The 17,832-nt window shown below is 44.8% G+C and overlaps 1 protein-coding gene across 1 annotated transcript in view; it reads right to left on the reverse strand.

The window, feature by feature from the left end:
- Nucleotides 1-5,274: 5,274 nt before the first annotated feature.
- plagl2 (pleiomorphic adenoma gene-like 2) overlaps nt 5,275-17,832 on the reverse strand; it is a 66,714-nt gene continuing 54,156 nt past the window's right edge. Inside the window, exons 4-5 of the mRNA XM_080470148.1 lie at nt 12,865-14,509; nt 5,275-5,326 (exon numbers count right to left, since the gene is read on the reverse strand). Coding sequence (XP_080326274.1) covers nt 13,036-14,509 — 1,474 coding nt within the window. The 3' untranslated portion in view covers nt 5,275-5,326; nt 12,865-13,035. The remainder of the gene's footprint in view (nt 5,327-12,864; nt 14,510-17,832) is intronic.

A 17,832-nucleotide genomic window follows, 5' to 3' on the forward strand; every position in this document is an offset into this window, starting at 1 on the left:
AAAGGGAGCTTCCATTGTCTTACATGCTTTAACCGTTTAGCAAAGTGTTTTTCAGCTGATGTGATGAGAGTCTAGAACTTAGACATTTAATTCGCTCTTCCATGGAAACTATCCCGTCCTTCGGGAGGACGAATCACACCGTCTCAGAGCCAGAAGGCTTCAGGAAAGGTTTGAGAAACACGAGTTTCAACTGTTGATTTTCCTCCATTTTGTTAAGATCCGAATCCAACCGAGCGACATGGAGGTTCTACATCATTACTTGTGCTACAAACGTCTTGATGTGGGCGACCACAAGCATGTTCAGAGGTCTGGTGGAATATTTGTTCGTACAATATCGAGATTGACCCTGAACTGGGTGGACGACTGGATGTGATGAAGATGAGCTGCTGAAGGTCAAAGTGAGGATGACCATGATGAAGGAAATGTGATTTAAGTGACTTGAGTATTTGACAAACTGCTGATCTGCTGGGATCTAAACACGCGACCATCTCCAGAGTCTCCAGAGACGAAGATCTCCAGTGAGCTTCAGCTCAGGGACATAAAGATGGAGGGACTGGTTGGAGACGATAGAACCTCCACCCAGAACTGGACCAGAGAGGTTCAGGACTACAGTTCTACTGCCACATTCAGAATTTGCTGTAAACACCATGAGAGCTCAGATCCATCCTGCCTGCTGTTCCAGCTGCTCCTGCTGTGACGCTCTGGGCATTTTCTTCTTCTTACCCACTGAGCAACGGTGGACCAAATCACCTCATTTCCCTTCCTCCAGAAGACGTCTTCAGGGAAGCCAGATTTAGACTTTTATTTACGTCTTTCCTGGACCGTCTTTCCTCTGAATCGATGTCGAGGGCACACTTTGTTTAGTCACAACACTTTTTTAAGTTGTCATATAAAAGTGACATGCTTACAAAATGATTGTCTCAAGCGATGTGGTCCAGAGTGTGTTGTTGGTCCAGAGGACAGGAGTCTCGCCTGTCATGAAAGAGGTTTGGGTTTGATTCCAGGTGGAGTCATAGTGAATGTTTTTTCATTGCGTCACGTCATCCAGAGGTCTTTGTCTGGACGTTCATATGACGTCCAGGAAAGACGCACAGAAACGTTCATTCGGACGTCCCTGAAGACGTCCAATGGGGGTTTGGAAATGACGTCTTAAACACGTGATTTGGTCCAGTGGGTTGTGTCCAGCCCTTCATGACCACAGCGGACCAAGATCTTCTCACAGAGATCAACTATCTCAAACTGGTTTGCATGACGAAGAGTGTCCTGGACCCCAAACGTCTCCACAGTCTCAGATCTCAGTCCTGTGGAACTCCAGTGGGACGTGGAGGAACGGAACATTCACATCTCGGACATTCAGCCCACAAACCTCCAGACCTGTGAGATGTTCTGTCAATGTGCACCCAGATCTCTGCGGAACATCTCCAGAACCTTGTTACACCTGGTACTAGCAAGGTGTGTCAGGGCGCCTCGGTGGAGCCAAGAAGCTCAGACGTCTCCGTCCCCTCGTCCTCCAGTTTCTCTGTGGGACCCGAACCCCCCCCCCCCCCCCCCCCCCGAGACCAACCCAGACATATAAATCAGCTGGGCCACGTCTTTCCAGACATTAGTTCCTGGTTTGGTTCTGAACTGTTCAGCATCTGGAAGGATTTGGCGGTTGTGCGGTTGTGCCACCTCGCCGCCCTCCTGTCGTATTTCACCTTCCCCTCCGGCTTTTCCTCGGGGGGAATCCAACCGGACCGGAGTTTCTATTCCTGAGTTATGGCCCAGTTGGCATCCCGCAAGTGCATGTGTGAGAGTCTGCAGGGTTGACGTAAGTATAGGTTAGCGGAGCGCTGCTATAATTAGGGCCGTCTTGACACTCAGCGATGCATGCTGGGAGCACGGGCACCACTCTGTGGGACATAATCCCATTCTGGTCCGGCGTGAGGCTGAAACTGACCACAGGAGGCGCCACCAACACCGTCCAGATACATACTGCGGTCCAGACTCACTCTCCCTGAAAAACCTCTCCGAATTCATGAACGTGTGAGGATCACGTAGATTAGTCGTTAACACAGATTATCCTGCACATCGACCACAATGAATCTAATCTCCCTTCTGATTTCCTCCAGAGAAAGCCTGTCGATCGTCTCTCTGATCTTCGCGGTTGATTGTTGGCTTGGAGGCGTGAGTGTATGGTTGTACTTCCTGTGTCCAGGTTTTATTTTAACCCATCAGCTCTGGTCCAACGGAAAATCCTGCGTTGGATGAAGAAGATGGATGTGAAGGAGACTAGAGAGACAAGTCCTCCAGAAACACAAAAGGGTCTTATTGCGGTTTAAAATCTGCTCTGATCCAGCGCCGAACCATCTGATTACTGGTCCAGGTAACGGGTAAGGTAAGGGATTACTTTAGCAAAAACGGTAAATAGACACCGTTACTTTGCCGCAAGCAGGCATCATTACTGCATTACTGCGTTACTAAATAGTGATTTTGTCTCGTAACAATGTCGTTGCAGCCGCGTGACGTCAAAGCAAACGACAGGAGACTGTGACCCCCCCCCCCCCCCCATGTAAACTTTAATAATTTGGATTACAGTCGGGAGAGACTTAGATTTCTTCTACTTAGACGGCATTTATTTCCTTCATTTATCAATTCAAATGAAGGAGGACATACACAAAAAAAAGTGTTATTTTATTTTGTATACTGGAATATGAATTCAGTTTTACATGATAGAATCTGCAGGACGAATAGAATGAGGCTCTATTGCTTTACGTCGGATTCATGTTTTTTGATAAAAGTAACTAAAGTAAAGCAACAAATTACTTTTGAAAATAAGTAATCAGAAAAGTAACTGGAGTCCTTTCTCAGAGAAGTAATCAGTAACTAATTACTATTTCCAAGTAACTTGACCTGAAGGGAAAGTGACTCGCAGGCCGATTGACACTGGGTTCATGGGATGTGACGTCCTCGTGACCTCTTGTCCTCTACTATCCTGTCATGTCTTAATACTTCGTCTGGGGGTTCATGGGATGTGACGTCCTCGTGACCTCTTGACCTCTAGTATCCTGTCATGTCTTAATACTTCGTCTGGGGGTTTGTGGGTAGAGACGTCGGCGTGTTCCACCGGTTCCTCCGATGGTTCTTTGGTCCTTCATGTAAGAAAGAAACAAGCAAAGCAACATAGAAAAGAGATCAAATGATTTAAATATCCTGTCATGAAGAGTCCTGGAGGAGTCCTGGAGGAGACCTGGAAGAGACCTGGAGGAGACCTAGAGGAGTCATGAAGAGTCCTGGAAGAGACCTGGAGGAGTCTTGGAGGAGACCTGGAGGAGTCCTGGAGGAGACCTGGAGGAGTCCTGGAAGAGTCCTGGAGGAGACCTGGAGGAGTCATGAAGAGTGCTGGAGGCGTGCTGGAGGAGTCCTGTAGGAGACCTGGAGGAGTCCTGGAGGAGTCCTGGAGGAGACCTGGAGTAGTCCTGGAGGAGACCTGGAGGAGATCTGGAGGTGTGCTGGAGGAGTCCTGGAGGAGACCTGGAGGAGTCATGAAGAGTTCTGGAGGAGACCTGGAGGAGTCATGAAGAGTCCTGGAGGAGACCTGGAGGCGTGCTGAAGGAGTCCTGGAGGAGACCTGGAGTAGTCATGAAGAGTCCTGGAGGAGACCTGAAGGAGACCTGGAGGAGTCATGAAGAGTCCTGGAGGAGACCTGGAGTAGTCATGAAGAGTCCTGGAGGAGACCTGAAGGAGACCTGGAGGAGTCATGAAGAGTCCTGGAGGAGTCCTGGAGGAGCTTCACACTGGTCTTTGATTCTAATCTGTTTACTGACGTTACACCAACAACAGTTTGAGTTGATCTGTGTTTACTGAAGTCGTCCTTCCAGTTTGGTAAAAGTTTTGGCTTCTCTAACGTGCGGCAGTGAGGAGGTTCTGGTTCTGTCTGTGGGGAGTTTGCAGGTTCTCCCTGAGCGTGGGCTTTTTCTCCCACTCAAACCATTGGTGAGGAAACAAGTGATTAATGTGTTTGAACGGGGGAAGAAAGGAGAGCAAGAGGGTATGAAACCGCTGGTTCGTCTTTTAATCATTTCAACATAACACATGACAACTCAAAGATACACTGTACTGTACAATAAGTCAATAGTTCTGTTGTTGTGTTCATCATCTCTTTGGATCAACCAATATACAAACCTGTCACTTTTACATTGCAGCAACTGATTGCATGTGAGATATGTAACAAAAAAAAAATTAAAAATCAAGACTTCTCACTGTCTTTCTGTCTCTGAAGCACATGGTTTCGAGAACTCTCCCTGTAGTCGATAGAACTCCAAAGTGTGAGTCGATTTCTGTTCACCCTTTTCTTTCTTTCACCTTATCGTATTCCAGAGGTGGCTGTGATAGCGAGCGATCAAATAATACGTCACTACGTCACTAAACAAGATACAACAAAGAGGTTGGAATGCAAGACTCAAGCTAGAAATATATAAAACTACATGTGGATGTGGCCTGAGCCAGACAGTACCCAGGCTGCTTACTACAAGCATGGGGGGGGGGAAGGTGGGGAGGGAGAGAGAGAGAAAGCGAGGGGGGGGGATGGAGAGAGAGAAAGAGAGGGAGCGAGAGAGGGGGGAGAGGGAGAGAGAGAGAAAGCGAGAGGGAGGGAGAGATGGAGAGAGAGAAAGAGAGGGAGAGAGAGAGAGAGAGAGAGAGAGAGAGAGCGAGAGCGAGAGAGAGAGAGAGAGAGAGAGAGAGCATTCCTAAAATCCCATCAGCTTTTCTCAGCTTTACACTGATGAACAGATTCCCTTAAGATGTGTGTGTGTGTGTGTGTGTGTGTGTGTGTGTGTGTGTGTGTGTGTGTGTGTGTGTGTGTGTGTGTGTGTGTGTGTGTGTGTGTGTGTGTGTGTGTGTGTGTGTGTACACGCTGCCCCTGCTGGTAAGGAGAGGAGAGGATAAGTGCATCCCCAGCAGGGGCAGGAGGAGGAGGTGGAGATGGTGGAGGAGGAGGAGGTGAAGGTGGAGGAGGAGGAGGAGAAGGTGGAGGAGGAGGTGGAGGTGGAGGAGGAGGAGGTGAAGGTGGAGGAGGAGGTGGAGGTAACGGGCCGAGGCCGAGAACGCAGCAGGACGATCCAGCGCCACCCTTTCTCCAGCTGCGATGGTCAACGTGAGCGTTTGACTGTGATGAGTCAGACTCAGGAGGTAGACAGGAGGACAACGTCTCCGACTCACTGGACATTTAACTGCTGGCAGGAAGCAGCGACTTTAATTTACTGAAACTCTCATTTTCAATCCGTCACGACGAGCCGCCCACCAGGATCACTGAGGCACTAAAGCAGGGACTTGTGGATTACACCTGATAAAAAAAAAAAAAACAGCTGATGAAGCAGGATCCTTCGTTTGTAATCTGGACTTTACTTCTCTCCTGGAATCTCATCACTATGAGAAACATCCAAATAATGAAAAGTGATGCGTCAGATGATTAATGAGAAAAGACTCATCCTCCTTTTATATTAAGATTGTTGGACAAAATGTGTTCCAACTGTGTGAAATGAAACATCATTTTAATGACTGAGACGCGACAACTAACAGATTTTAGTCTCATATTTAGGAGGAAAAATGAAGAAATATCTCATTTAAAGACAAATGTAATGATGAGAAGAAAATCCTCATGGAAAAGAGACGGAGCTCGTGTGTGTGAGATTTGAATAAATATCATCATTATGACAAAAGAAGAAATTAAGAAATTGGCAAAATTAAAAATACTAAAATTGGCTAAATTTACAACAATAAATGTCAAAAAATGATGATAAAATAGTTACTTGGAGAAGCTGAGCCTGATTTTATGAGAAAATATATAAGAGAAGATATTTTTTAGTTTACAAAATCTACATTTTAAATGGAAGTTGTCAAAACTATTTAAAAACCTGAAAAGTACAGTACAGGAGGTCGACTTAGATTTTTCAGGAATTTTTTGTTTTTGAAAAAGTGTGAACGAGAAGAAAGAAGTCATGATTTTAGCTTTTTTTAAACTTTTCATCAAAACTCATTAATCTTTATTTAAGTGAAGCTGTAATAAACAAAAACAATCCAACTGTGTGTTTTTCAGGTTGAACTCATGAAAACTGTAATACTTCTGATGCACGAGGGAGATTCTGAACGTCGGGACACTTTGGACTTCCTGCTGCAGGTCCTCGTCTTCGTCCTCCACTGTTGTTCTCTGACTCTCGTCCAGACTCGGTTTCTCTCCGTCGCCCGGAAACAAAGCTTATCTCGCTTCGTTTTTTCGCCTCACGTCTCCCGTCGTTCCCACTTTGCTCGGCTACAAAAACGTTCAATTCACTTTAGGAAACAGACGTTGATTTAAAGCTACGTCTTCGCTCACCTTTTTGTTTTTTTTGTTTTCAGGATATCCAGTCCGAGCTGTAAAATTTAAGTGCTATATTTTGTATTTTTTCCCGACTTTTGTTTTTTTGGGGGCGGTTTTACTTCGGGCACAACGTGGGCGTCGCCCTGGGCCTTCAGGCGCGTTCGGGTCGTGTTGCTGTTCTCGTCTCGGCCCGCAGAGTTCGATTAAATGTGTGAGAGAAGGCAGACTCGGTTTCCATACAACAAAAGCAGGAAGAAAAAAAACAAAAAAACAACAACTCTGAAAGGAAAAAGGGGCAAAGGGCTCTTCTGATATTAGTTAAAGGTATATCAAAAATACTGTTATTCATTTGGAGAAGAGAAATACACAAAAGGTCTACACATCCAACTAATGGCACATACATGTACAGGATCAATACAAAATTAAAAACATATGAACATATAAGCTGAAATTTTAAAAGAAAAAAAAAAATACTCTCTTTTTTTAAGGTTGAAAGTGCTAGAATTCAGATTAGCTCACAGAAACCCGGGGAGGACAAACTTAATGCATGCCAAAAGCTTTTCCTAGACTTCTTCTTTTTTTTTTTTCCATTTTCCATGTTTTTATTCTTACTTCTTTAAAGGTTAAAGGGAATATTTGTTACAAAAATATAAACGCTCATTTTGATTGCTACAAATTTTGGCTCAAGCCGAGTTTTTTGTTCTTTTTTTCTTCAAAACGACTTTTTTTTTCAAGCTCATAATAAAAAATCAAATATGAATCCCGCAAGGCTTTTATTTAAAGGTGCAGTGTGTAATATGTTCAGTGTTTTTCTTGACTGAGAGAAAACTCATGACAAAAAAACTTAAAAAAAACTTTGAACTGGTTGTCAGTGACTCACTGCTGCCACCTAATGCACTGAAGTGGCATTACTTACATTTTAATTACCACTATATTTTCCAGATTATAAACTGCATCACTGAAACGTCTCATGAGGAGGAAACTGTTAATCCGGGTCCAGCAGCTGCTGTTCCAGAACCTTCTGCAAATTTGTTCCTCTTAGTATTCGTTATCAGTTTCTCTTCTCCAGTTACTTCACAAGTTTTTCCAAATACTCCAAATACTCTTTCTCCTCGGTCAGCCAAACCCAGCTGGACTGGAGGTTTTAATGTAGCAGCTTTCTGTTGTCAAACAGTGACACCTAGTGGTCACAGATAATACGCGCCGCTATATTTTGACGTACTCGTTGTATGAACGTCCAAACAACGACAAAAAGCTGTTATAGTCTGGAAAATAGTGTGTCATTTTTTTAAAAATGGAAAATATATCACGCAAAAAGCGTGTGTGTGTGTGTGTGTGTGTGTGTGTGTGTGTGTGTGTGTGTGTTTGGATGAAAAGTTATTTGTAGTTATTTGTGTGGTTAGTCAATCTACGTCCAGTTACTCCTCGGTACTGCTAGTGGATATGGATGAACACTGGACTGTGAACTGAAAGAGGACCGACCGGACGCCGCCGACCGGACGCCGCCGACCGTACGCCGCCGCCGACCGGACGCCGCCGATCGGACGACTAACCTAACAAAGGAAAGTGGCTCGACTTCAATCTTACACACCGCACCTTTAAAAAGAAAAAAAACCCAAATACCTTTGCGATTCAGATTTGGCGAGACGATAATCTCAGGAACAGAAAATAATTGTTCCATTACCTCAGAAACTTTTCTTTTTTTTTTTTTCTCGCTTTTTTCTTTTACTAAAGTAAATTCTCAGAAAAGGTGCCGACAGCTAATTCATTTAAGATCAAATTAAAGTTTGATCGTTTCTCTTTTTACATGAGTCACCATCTAAACGATGACTTTCCAGGGGGGAGACTATCACGTGTAAAACAAGCTGGAGTTCAAAACTTGGTTTCCAACATTTGGGCCTTTTAGCAGTCAGGTGAAACAGTCACACTGTGTTGAAGCTTCGTCCAAATTCTCAGCTGCTCCGACCCCCCCCCCCCCACCCCCCCACCCCCCCACCCCCACGTCCGAGCGGTGGGGCTCCGGGTCGGGGGGGAAGGGGGCTGGCTATCGCACTGGGGGGAGGGGCTATCAGCTGCTCATCGTCAGGTTTCATATCCTACAGTATAGTCATAATATTTATCATAATAATAAAAAAAATATATATCGGATAACACTCGTAGCATTTTGTAACAAGCAATTGTGCAAAAACGTAGTTTCTTCTCCCAAGGTTTTGGTAAGAAAAATAAAACAAACAAAAAAAAAAAAAAATGAGGTGATGTGTTGTGTTGTTTTTTTTAGTTTTTTTTTTATATATATATATCGAGGTCCTGTTTTATACAAACAGAAAAAAAAATAATATATCATACGACAACAAATAAAACAAATATATGACTCTGAGTGATACGCGGAGCCGTGCAGCCGCTCACGTGGCGCCCCCTGCTGCTTTGAATGTCAAAGCTCGAGGGGGCGGGGCGTGGGTGGGGGGAAGGGGGGCGAGAGGGGGGGGGGGTGTAGGGGTGTGGCTGCCTTCGTCCCGGAGTCGCCGCTTTTCAGACCCTTTTTCCTTTTGACTCTACGAAGCAGCTGAAAGGTGAGGAGGAGGAGTCCAGAGGGGCGGGGCCGGTTTCAGCTCACAAAAGAAACAAAAGAAAAGAAAAAAAAAAAAAAAACACAAATCTGAAATGTTCTAGTGGTCTACAGTTGTCGTCCATCAGCAACCGTAGCAATAAGCAGCAATATGTGTTGTACTTTTCATTAATATGTGCTATGTTCTTCCTGTTTTTTGTTTTTTTTTCACTTTTTCTGTTGTTTTATTTTCACTTTACGCTGGGCGGGGGTTCCACACTGAACGGCAACCCCCAGTTATGTGTGTTTGCAGGTCATGCTAACGGCGTCGAACCGCTGAAGAGATTCCGGGGAAAAAACAACAACAATGGAGTTCGTGTCTGATCCAGTTTGTCTAAAACCTCAGGTTGTTGTAGAAATTAGACTTTCAACAACCGAATTTCTGCAAACTGACGTAAACATCTGCCACTAGACGTGAATCTCTTTCACATCAGGAAAATGAAACAACTCCACATTTACCTTCCCTGAAATCTTCCGCTTTACTTCTTACCAAAACCTATTGAAGCATTTCATCAGAGAAAATGCTCCTTCTCTTCTGGAATAATCCGATTTATGGATATGTCGCGTAGTTTTACAGCTCATTGCAGGATGTCGCTGGATCTCGAGGAGAAATGTTGACAATACTGCTTCACAAAGCCAGAAATGCCGGTCTGGAGGAGGAAGGGGTGGATGGATGGATCAGGTGGACACGTGGAGCATCGCATCTCCTGTGTAAAAGAGTAACTACAGACAAATGTCTTCAAATCAGTGAGTTGGACTTTTGGGAAGCGGAGAAACTAAATGTGAGGACGAGTTGTTTCTGCTCATTATGCTGGGAATGAATCAGGCAGTCAGCAAAAAGGTTGTTTCAGGTTGTGACTTCCTCAGACTCAACGATTTCAAATCATTCTTGAACGATCCAGAGGAAAAGTTATAAACTTGTTGTTTTTCCGGACCTTGTCCTCAGGGGGACGACGTGATGTCAGCATGACACTGCAAGACACAGAAGCTACACAACAGTGACGAGAGAAACTACGTGAAGCTTTTGTTAAGACCGTTTTCCTGCATTCCTTTCTTTCTTTTTTAAAAAAAAAGCAGCGTGATCCACATTTAAATCACAAGAAAACACAAACACATTGTACTTTTGACAAACTGTCCAGGAAGCGTCGAGAGTACCGCCGCAGTGGTCCCTCATATGGTTCCTGGACATTTCTGCTCCGTCCAGCTACGTTCCCAGAATGACTGAACGAGTCCAGGACAGATCACATGATCTCCACAACGTCCCTGCACATCAGGGACGAGCAAACTAAGCCTGGTGAGGCTCTGCAGAGGAACTTTAATATCGTCGGTTTAAAAAAAAAATATCACTGATTCTCAAACTGTAGTAGGTACAACTAGTGGGATGTGGAGCAAAGTCAGAATTTATAACATTTTTTAATCCTAATCTTATATCATCAAAATAGTGTAGACTGAAAACATTGGGTAAAAACAGAAAACCTGAAAGTTTGAACTCAAATAAGTACTTTTTAATTTTTAATTTTTTTTTAATGTTCTGGCTGTCTGTATTTCTGAAAGATAAAATGTCGCTGCACCTTTAAGTGCCTGCTCGTGGTTAAAATTGATCAATAAATAATCCTCACATGAGAAGTGAAGTTGTCTCTATTGAACTGTCTGGACTTAATCGGGTGAGTTTCCATCTTGAAGTTCATTATTTGGAGAGTTCACCACGTTCTCAGGTGGTACATGCTGTAAAAAGCTTAAAAAGTATTCTAATCTATGGTTTTATTACTTGGCCTACATCTGTTTCAAATTATTATTATTCTCATTATTATCATTCTCATTATTATTATTATTATTATTATGTGAAAGAAACTGAAACAGCAGGCCTGTTATCGCCGCTCTGTGCATGAACATGACAATATCGTCTGCATAATGCAGTACGGTGGAGGGATCATCAGGGCTTCAGGCTGCTTTGATGGCACAATCACTGAGGGACAATTCACTTCTTACTTCATCACTGTATCCTGAAACAGGAAAGTCCGTTTTGGAAAGTCAAATGTTTTGAATAAAAATGTAGAGGTATATAAAAATTCATAATGAATATAAGTAATATGGTTACACTGAGTTAACTGATAATAATAATCAGCCTCCACTCGCGTAGCAGCGACACTAGCAGAGGTACACATCCCCTCAGGATGAGAATGCTGTAAACAGTTTGAGAAGCAGCGATCAGGTTGAGCACTTTGTGTCTGTGTTTACGTTCTGACTTGGATGCAGATCCACTCAGGAACACGTCAAAGTCTCGGCGTACGTTTTTTTCTCGTCACTGCAAAATGGCAGCTAATTGTCCAGGCTTGAAATAAACTGCACGCATCCTTCCCGATAAGGAGCATCTATCTGACCTTGAGGCTTAGGTTAACTTTGGGCTGAGGTTTTCATAGGCTGGTGGCGAAGGGTTAGAACACCTAAGAGATGCACAACCGCTGAGCTCGGCGCGGAATCAGACGCAACTTCACCCAGGCTCAGGGTTTCTATAGACAGAGAGAGACGTCTCTACTTCCATCGTAAAAAAGAATAACAGTCCAACGCTTATCGACCTGTCCATGTCGGCATCCCTGTGACACAATCTAGCTAAAGTTCAAATCCTAATCCATGACTAAACCACTAACAGCCTTCTATAAATATTTCCCATCCACAGTTCTGGTTCCACTATACTAACTCAAGTACACGTAAAGATCGAGTATGACAGAGAAAGCTTGAGGGAAAAAGCTAATACTTCATCCATTTGTTTGATCAAAAAGAAATGCAAGATACACACAAATGTAAACCTGCCAGACATCAAAAAAACATCATCACTTAGTTTTAATACGTCTAACTAAAATACACCTTACTGAGATGAAAGCAATTATAATATTCTTCTCTTGAGATATTTCGTACACTGCAATAACATTCTTTAACACATCTTTCCTCTTCGTTCACTGTAATTCTTTTGTTCTCTTTTTCTCATTTGTTGTCATTCACATATGTCAGGGTTCATCATTACCATGATGATGCTTCTTTTTGAAAGAGCGCCTAAAAATGTGTCTGTATTCAAAAAAATATAGATTCTTGTTTTTTTTTTTAATATATATATATATAGATATGCCGGGGGCTGCTTGAAGGAAGACGGGCAGTAGGGGGGGGGGGGGGGGGGGGGGGGTTTGAGGGGGGGTTCTGAGTGGCGAGTGAGGAGAAGACAAACTGTCAAGTGCCTTCTGCTAAAAAAATAAAAATAAAAAAGTGCTTCTCTTGAGGGACACTTCGCCAGCTTGAGCACACGTTTTCTTTTCTTTTCTCATTTTTGCATCCTCTAATAAATGCGTTTTGAATTTCGTGAGTTGGTTCGAAGCGAGCCGACGTCTCTAAGAGCGCGTCAGCCGCTGTTATGTCTTTTTCTTTTTTTTCCGTTCTTCTTTGAAGAGCACTTTTTTTTCCGAGGCTCGGGTTTAGCGGCTTTCAGCGGCGCCACCTGGAGGCGAACTTCACGGTTTCGTTCCTCCTCTTTCATGGGTTTAGGTTATTAAGCGCGGGTGGTTCAAAATTCAAGATGAGACACATTCTAAGTTTTTTACATTTGGAAAAGAAAAACAAAGGTAAAAACAAAATATTCACTTCAAACTATAGTTTTTTTTCTGGGTCACAACAAGACAGATAATCTTCACTAAAAGTTATCTTTGATTTTTTTTTTTTTCTTTTAATTATTATTACTTTCATAAGTATGCAGTACCACGCCTTTTGGCCTACTGATCCTGCCCTCTATTCTACTAAATAGGGTACGGAACGGGGATAAAACGGGAAATAAATGTAAATTTAAAAAGAAACATGGGTTAATATATCAATATAACTATATGATAACGAAAAAAAAAAGCCCAAATAAAAGCTGCTTTAACATTTTTCTCACCTTTTTTCCTTTTCTTTTCTTTTTGCTCAAAGGGGGTTTACCTTCTTCTTAAGGCTCAATCAAAAGCTTTTGTGCGCACTTTCACTTAAGGCTTCTACGTGTTCATTTTCCTTAATGCTATTTCTCCGGCGACTCCACGCCGGGCTGCGTGGAGCTGCTGCGGAGGCTCTCTCACTGGAAGGCCTGGTGGAAGCGAGGCAGTGTGGTGGTATTAAGGCTGGAGCTGAACACTGGTGGGAGCGGGTGCAGGGGTCCGAGGCCCAGACCCCCACTGGAGCTTTGCGGCTCCTGAGGTTGCGGTTGCAAAGAGGTAAGAGGTGCCGTGACGACGGCTGTCGCGTGGGGCTCGGTGGTGTGGAGAGACGAGGAGGAGGAGGAGGAGGAGGAGGAAGTAGAGGAGGAGGTCGCGGATGAGGTGTAGCCCATCACCAGCCCGCCCGTGTTCATGGGGGCGCTGTAGGGGGGCAAATTGAGGGGCAGGAACCCCAGAAGGTGGGAGAAGTCCATGTTAGCAGCGCACAGAGACTCAGCGATCACCACGGGGCTCTTGGACAGGAGGGGATCCCCGAAAAGCTCGTCAGCCAGGCCCGAGGTGGGCTCCAGTCCGTCCTTGGGCGGCGAGGCAGCAGCGTGGGGCTCCGCCGAAGGAACCGGGCCTGGCAAACCACTCTGCAGATCCATGAGGAAGCTGTCCATCTCCACTTTCAACGGCTTTTCCAGCAGGTATGAGGTAGATCCCAGCTGGTACTTGGGGGCTGGCTGGGGCTGGTGCTGCTGCTGGGGAGCCGGAGGCTGGTGGTGGGGGGGCAGAGGAGGGGAATGGTGGTGATGGTGATGGTGGTGATGATGATGGTGATGGTGGGAGTGTGGGTGAAGAGATGCCGGGGACTCCATGTGGCATCCCATGCCCATAGCTGCAGACAGAGGGCCCGGCATCAGGGGCGGGTGCGGGTGACCCACCCCGGAATTCGACATGGCCTGGAGGTGATGGGGGTTGTACACTCCCATCGGGAAAGGGGCTCCACTGGGAAACGGTTTGCCCATCATAGGATCTTTGTTGGGCCCCATACCACACATCATGGGGCTGAGCTCCTCCTTCACGGAGCACGGCGGCGACCCCGTGGCTAACAGGCCTAGCATATCCGGAGGCTCCGTCTTGATCTTCAGCAGCTCCTGCGAGTGGCTCTTCTTCACGTGACGCGTCAGATGGTCTTTCCTGCCGAAGCGCTGCGCGCAGTACTGGCACAGGAAGTCCTTCCGACCGGTGTGGACCACCATGTGCCGCCTCACGTCTTTCCGCGTGTAGAAACGACGGTCGCAGTGGTCGCACGGGTGTTTCTTCTCCTTGGCGCCGCCCGAAGACTTCCCCGAGTGGCTCTTGAGGTGCTCCAGGAGTACAGGCGTGCTCTCGTAGCTCTGCATGCACACTTTACAGGTCAGATCCCCCGCCGTGGCAGAGTGCATGGCCACATGGCGCTTGTATCCCAGCTTGGTGTTGTAGTGCTTCCCACACTCCTCACACTTGAAGGCCTCCTTGTTCGGGTCATGAGTCTGCAGGTGATTCTTCAGGTGGTCTTTGCGGTGGAACATTTTCTCACAGAACGAGCACTGATGGGTCTTCTGCGGAGAGTGTGTGGCCATATGCCTGCAGACAACAACAGTGGTGGATAGAACAGCATTTTAGAGCAAAGTACACATATAAAATACGTACAAAAGAAATGTGTTTTTGGTAGAATACAGCTTCGTTGAATGCTGATTTGGAAATCCTGTCTATTTTTCTTTTAAAGGAAACATTTGCAAGGGACAAGCACTTGGGTTGTGTCTAGCATTTGTCACGTTTGTTAAACTTTCCTTCTTTCTACTCCCAAATTCTGAAGTAAACTGCGCTCTTAATCTGGTTTAATCCCAGTAGCACAAAAGTTATCCTGCAAAAATGTCTTGTTGCAGTGAAAAAACACCCAACTAAACTTTAATTTCAGTAAATAAACGATAAAACTATTATCATTGACAGAGCATTAGAAGTTAGAAGCCAATCGTCCTGCTGAGCGACAAGAAAGAAGATCATGAATTTGTGGACGAATTTTTGGACGAATCTTACGAGAAACGATTTGTCTCAAAGTCACAACTACTGACTAAAAATATTTGTTTAACTTAATAGTTCTGAACAGTCTTTAGTCATATTTAGCTGAAGTCCCCAAATACATCTGATGGTGGTTAAACATCTCACAAATTAACCAGATGTAAACACTAAGGTGACGTTCACACTGCTCGACGTTCATCTGACCCACATCCCAACGATCACCGCGTGAATGTTGTAATTCATATTTTCTTTCCACAGCAGACCCAGGCCTCGACCAGATGCAGTACCAAATCGGATTTGTGTCTGATGTCTCTCAACGCGCCCACCGTCTGAACAATCTAGTCAAAAATATGCAACTGCCTCGTCATTGACGTGTGACTGACATGATGAATCTGCACCGGAGGAAGCGACTCTTCTTTCCCTCGCCATTTTATCTAGATTTTGTTGGCTCTTATTGCACAACCACTTCAAAAATGGATCTACACGCTGACCTGTGTTGCCAGATTGGGCGGGCCTCCCCCAATTTGTGAGGCAGATTCTCTTACCTTTTAACTTTATTTAGTGCAGTTGTGTGCTTATGACGTGTCCTTTATTACACATATAATGGTGTGATGGTTTTAACATAATTTCTATAGAGGTTAAGATCTGACAACCCTCGGGCTGAGCGGCATGGCATCCATATTTACTTCCACAAATAGCGTGCTCGGTGTGACGTGGTTTGTATGTGCCGGTCACTCTGGGTTCGGATAATGTTAACACTGCAGTCTGATGGAGTCACATAGGGAACTGCAACAGGAAGTGTTGTGTGGACTTTTAGGAAAGACATGAGAGGCTGGTCAGAGAGGTAACAGAAGACTACAGAAGTACTGCAAGAATGTGAGATGGGAAGGTGCTGACGTGTCAGATGGAAATAAGGGAGTAATACAGATTGTATGACAAAGCAAAGACAACATAAAAGAAGATAAAGAATGGAAAGATAGTTCACTCACATAACATAACATTGGAAATATGACACTTTAAGAACGGTGGATGTAGGATTCTTGACTAAACTGTTCAATCCTGAAGTGTGCTGATATGTAAGAGAGACTGAAGCTGGTTTATAGCATGAAGTTGTGTGAAAGAGTGTTGAAGGTGAACATCAGTGAGCAGCAGTTTGGTTCCACAACAGCAAAGTCCTACGACGGCGATTTTTACTTTGGATTTTGTATAAAAGAGGCCAGGAAGAACGACGTCGTCAGAGGTGACTGAGATGTTTGTCTGAGCGTTACTGGACGAGGATGAGGGACATCTCAGGGGTGGAGTTGGAAGGACAGAGGCTTTCAACAAGGAAGATCAGCTCTGCTCAGCTGACAGATGAAACTAGGATACAGTGTTAGAGGTGCTTGTGACTTAGACACAGATCAGATCACGTTGTTTGACCAATTAAATAACATTAAAGCAGATATTCCCAAACTCCAGAGAACCACCTGAAAATCCATCAGGGTTGGTGGAGTCAATTCTCCATCAAATGATGAGACTTTTCTTTCAGAAACAGAAGAACTGATATGTGCTAATGACATTAAAGTGCATATCATAACAGTTCACCACAGTTGGATGTTGAGTACTTAAAAACTTTTAACACATCAGGTATGTAACCTATGCTCCGGTGTTATGTTGAAGTCTGTTTCAAGGTGGAGCTTAAAGGCGCCTACACCCTGTACGATTTTAACAATCTGACAAGTTCACAGCTCGCGGCACTGTACGACACGAATCCAACAAACTTTAGACCACGACATGAAGTTTGATGTGTCCAGATTGAGCGATGAGAACACAAGCCGAATCGCAGCCTAAGACGACGTGAGCTGACGGGATTGCACTAAAAACACGTCATAAACATGAACGTCTAAAAATGAACGAGCCCTCAGCGTTGTGGCATTTAGGTGTTTGGAGAGAAACCCCCAATAAAGGAGAAGGAGGATAATATGAAGGGGTCGTGGTTCTGAGAAAGAGGCCAACTTGAGATGATAATTTAGCAAAGGGAGCTTGAAGTAAGCGCTTGTTAGCATCTATTAGCATTTTAAGGTAGCATTTAGTGTTGTGGTCTTTTATTTTCCAACGAAACACTCCATGTAAATGTAACACACAGGTCGCAGCAGCTACGATCACCCAGACATATCTGACACTGTCTGAAATTTATCGCAGGTTGTCTTTGCTTGCAAGACCATGACAACGGCCGTCGTTGAACCGATCTCACGGTGCGACGTAGGACCACCGCCACGATTCTTCCACGATTATTGTCTTTTGTCTGAGTCTGGTGGTCTTAAGATCAATAATGGCGCTTCTCCACTAGCTCCTACTCAGCCTTACTTGACTTGCCTCTACTCGACTCAGCCTCATTTGTCCTCCATTACAATACAGCACCACCATAGCGTGGGCAGAGTCATCATGTTTCCGTTTCACTGGTGCCCCTGTTAACTGGTGACTTCTGCCACCAGCCGTTAGGCGCAGCTGATGTTAAAATAAGACAAACAAACGGTACAATACTTTAAACTTTAGGGGCCGTCCACATGAGAACGCCGGTTCAAGTAAACACACCGTTTTGGGCCGATTGTCCACATGATGCGGCTTTTTAGAATCCCGAAAACGGGTTTTGTTGAACACAGGTCCCAGAGTGCGAAAATTCTAAAACCCTCGGGTGTGACGCTAACCAGAGGAGGACCAGGGCCATAGACCTACATAACCAGGAGTTACATAGAAGTCTATGAGCAGGAGTCTACTTGCAAATTTCTATGTGCTCCGTGTCCTCTTCTGCGTTTCTGGTGAGTCACAGCGCCCCTAAAGGCTCGGCATATGTACTACATGCCCCGAAATCTGGTGTTGAGCTGTGTTCATAGTGTCGTGTGAACGGA

The sequence above is a fragment of the Lipophrys pholis genome (assembly GCF_963383615.2).
Source record: "Lipophrys pholis genome assembly, chromosome: 8".
NCBI classification, from domain to species: domain Eukaryota; kingdom Metazoa; phylum Chordata; class Actinopteri; order Blenniiformes; family Blenniidae; genus Lipophrys; species Lipophrys pholis.